The sequence below is a fragment of the Impatiens glandulifera genome, chromosome 1, assembly GCF_907164915.1.
Source record: "Impatiens glandulifera chromosome 1, dImpGla2.1, whole genome shotgun sequence".
NCBI classification, from domain to species: domain Eukaryota; kingdom Viridiplantae; phylum Streptophyta; class Magnoliopsida; order Ericales; family Balsaminaceae; genus Impatiens; species Impatiens glandulifera.
The window spans coordinates 115,761,201-115,763,370 of NC_061862.1; the positions used below are offsets into that span (position 1 = coordinate 115,761,201).

General features: G+C 40.8%; 1 protein-coding gene across 1 annotated transcript; it reads left to right on the forward strand.

Annotated features, from left to right (window-relative positions):
• The first annotated feature begins 1,335 nt into the window (after positions 1-1,335).
• LOC124941126 (protein LSM14 homolog A-like) lies at positions 1,336-1,929 on the forward strand. Its single transcript, XM_047481395.1, has one exon. The coding sequence runs from the start codon at positions 1,336-1,338 to the stop codon at positions 1,927-1,929; it is 594 nt and encodes a 197-aa protein (XP_047337351.1).
• The last annotated feature ends 241 nt before the right edge of the window (positions 1,930-2,170 follow it).

The following is a 2,170-nucleotide window of genomic DNA, read 5'->3' on the forward strand; positions in this document are numbered from 1 at the left end:
GGAACAAAGGCCCACTCCAAAGCCTGTTGAGGTCATTGGAAAAGGGAAAGATATTACTACCGACTCAAATGAGGAGGTCTCTGAAACAACTTGTATTGTTGACCTCATGATGGATCAAGCCAAAATAAAAGCTGCTGAAAAGATCAAGATCATTGATACTTTGGTCTTGAACAGAATGACTGTCAGATATGATGAGGTCATCAAGGGAAAAGGCATAAGCAATCAATGGTTGAAGCTGGTCAACATTGAAAAGAGAGTCCTAAAATGGGCTAAGATGTCAGAAGTGTATGAAGCTCTTAAGAAAAAGGAGCTGGTTGAAGCTAATTTGAGAGGTAGAGCTCTTTTTCCGATCCTTCAAGCCAGAAGAGCCAATTTCAATCCTCTTAAGAAGAATGCTAAGGCAGAGGAGAAGGCTCTGAAAAGATTACATGAAATCATGCAAGACTACATTTCTATCGTTCTCCGGTACGTTCATGGCGCAAATTGCTCTAGGGTTAGTCCTTTTGAATGTTCTTCTGATAAAGATGAACGTATGGATCTGTCTGATGATCGTGATTGTGTCTTTCCGGAAGTTGAGAAGGTTGTTCCTCTTATTATAGAATTGGGAAGCTTTTCAGCTGAAGAAAAACGTCTAATGGCTCAACCCAGAATTGAGCAAATTGTGGAACTAGTTCAATCCGGTCCCATTATTGAAGAAGAAGAAGTTGTTACGGAACCCACTCAAGCTTTTGTAACTCAAGAAAAGGAAGTGCTGGAGTCCCCTATCATCGAATAAGAGGCATCTCGAGAGAAGGAGGCTGAAGTCAGTCAGCCTGATGAAGCTCGATCTGACGGGGAACCCTCAAATGACAAGGAATCAAAAAAGAGTCCCTCTTCTAAGGGGAACAAGATATCAATGATACGTCTTCCGAAAGTTCTGAAGATTCTCCTCAACCATTTCAGGGTATCACTAGTGCAAATGTTCGTGATGATATTGTTAACCTCCCTCATCATTTAGACGGTTCGTCCGATAAGATTCACAAGGCAGGTGAAGATATTTTGGGTGATGAAGAAGAGAGAAAGTCCAATAGTGATTCAGAGAAGGATGGACCAGAGCAGTCCATGCAGGTTCACACACACTTCAGTCCCATTCGGACCGCTCTAGCAAACTCTCAAGAGATTTCATCAAATGAAGGATCATCTGTTGCTGGTTCAAAGCTTATGAAATCTATGATAGTATTGATGGGAACCCTTCAGAAGAATGTGGCTGAAATGCAATCTAACATGGTGAAGATTATGAAGACTCAGAAGTAAAACAAAAAGGAATTTACCTCTCTTATTAAAACTCATAATGAGATGGAGCAAACCTTGAAGAGGAACACATACGAGATCAATACCCTCAACAAGACAAATACCAAATTTGAAAAGAACTTCTTAAAGCGGCAATCTGACTTGCTTGATTGTGAAAGGGAAAACTCCATTGAACTCCATAATGAAGTCATGGATGGAATAAGCTTGCTTCGAAATCAAATGGTTGAGATACAGGGTAATATGAGCAGAGCTGATGCTGAGCGATTGGAACAAGCAGATTCCTTTGCAAGGAAAATTCAGGCTGAAGAAGATGCTAAAGCAGCTGCCGATAAAGAGAAGAACCTCATTACCCAGGGTGATGATAATAGCAGCAGAAGAGGTGGTGGTGTTTCAACAGGCACCAGATCAAAGCGAAGGCAAACTAGTGATAAAAACGATAGGCCATTCAAAAGAGGCGGAGGTCGTAGTGGTGATCGTGATGGTAGAAGTAGTGGAGGTGACCGTGGTGGTAGAAGTGGCGGAAGTGGTCGTGGTGGCCGTTCTCTCTCTCCCTTTCGAAACCTTCTGAATGGTGAAGAATTTAGCAGTCAAGGATTCTGCTACCCAATTGACCCATTCGTGAAAAGGGAAGATCAATAATCTCTTTTCTCCTAAACTATCTTGTTGGTTTGTGAACTTGGTTTCTTAAACTTGGTTTCTGAATGGAGGTTTTTGGAACTCGTTTCTGTAATTTTTGAACAAGTACTCTTTCTTTAAATTGGATGGATATTTATCTATTTGATTGCGCAATGTTTTAACATCATCATCAAAAAGGGGGAAATTGTTGGGTCAAATTATCTTGACTAAGGGTCAAAATATTCTGACTAATGGAATTTTGATG

What these genes read in the sequence shown, in the direction of transcription:
- LOC124941126 (XM_047481395.1), top strand. Translation starts at nt 1,336, where the DNA reads ATGGAGCAAACCTTGAAGAGGAACACATACGAGATCAATACCCTCAAC.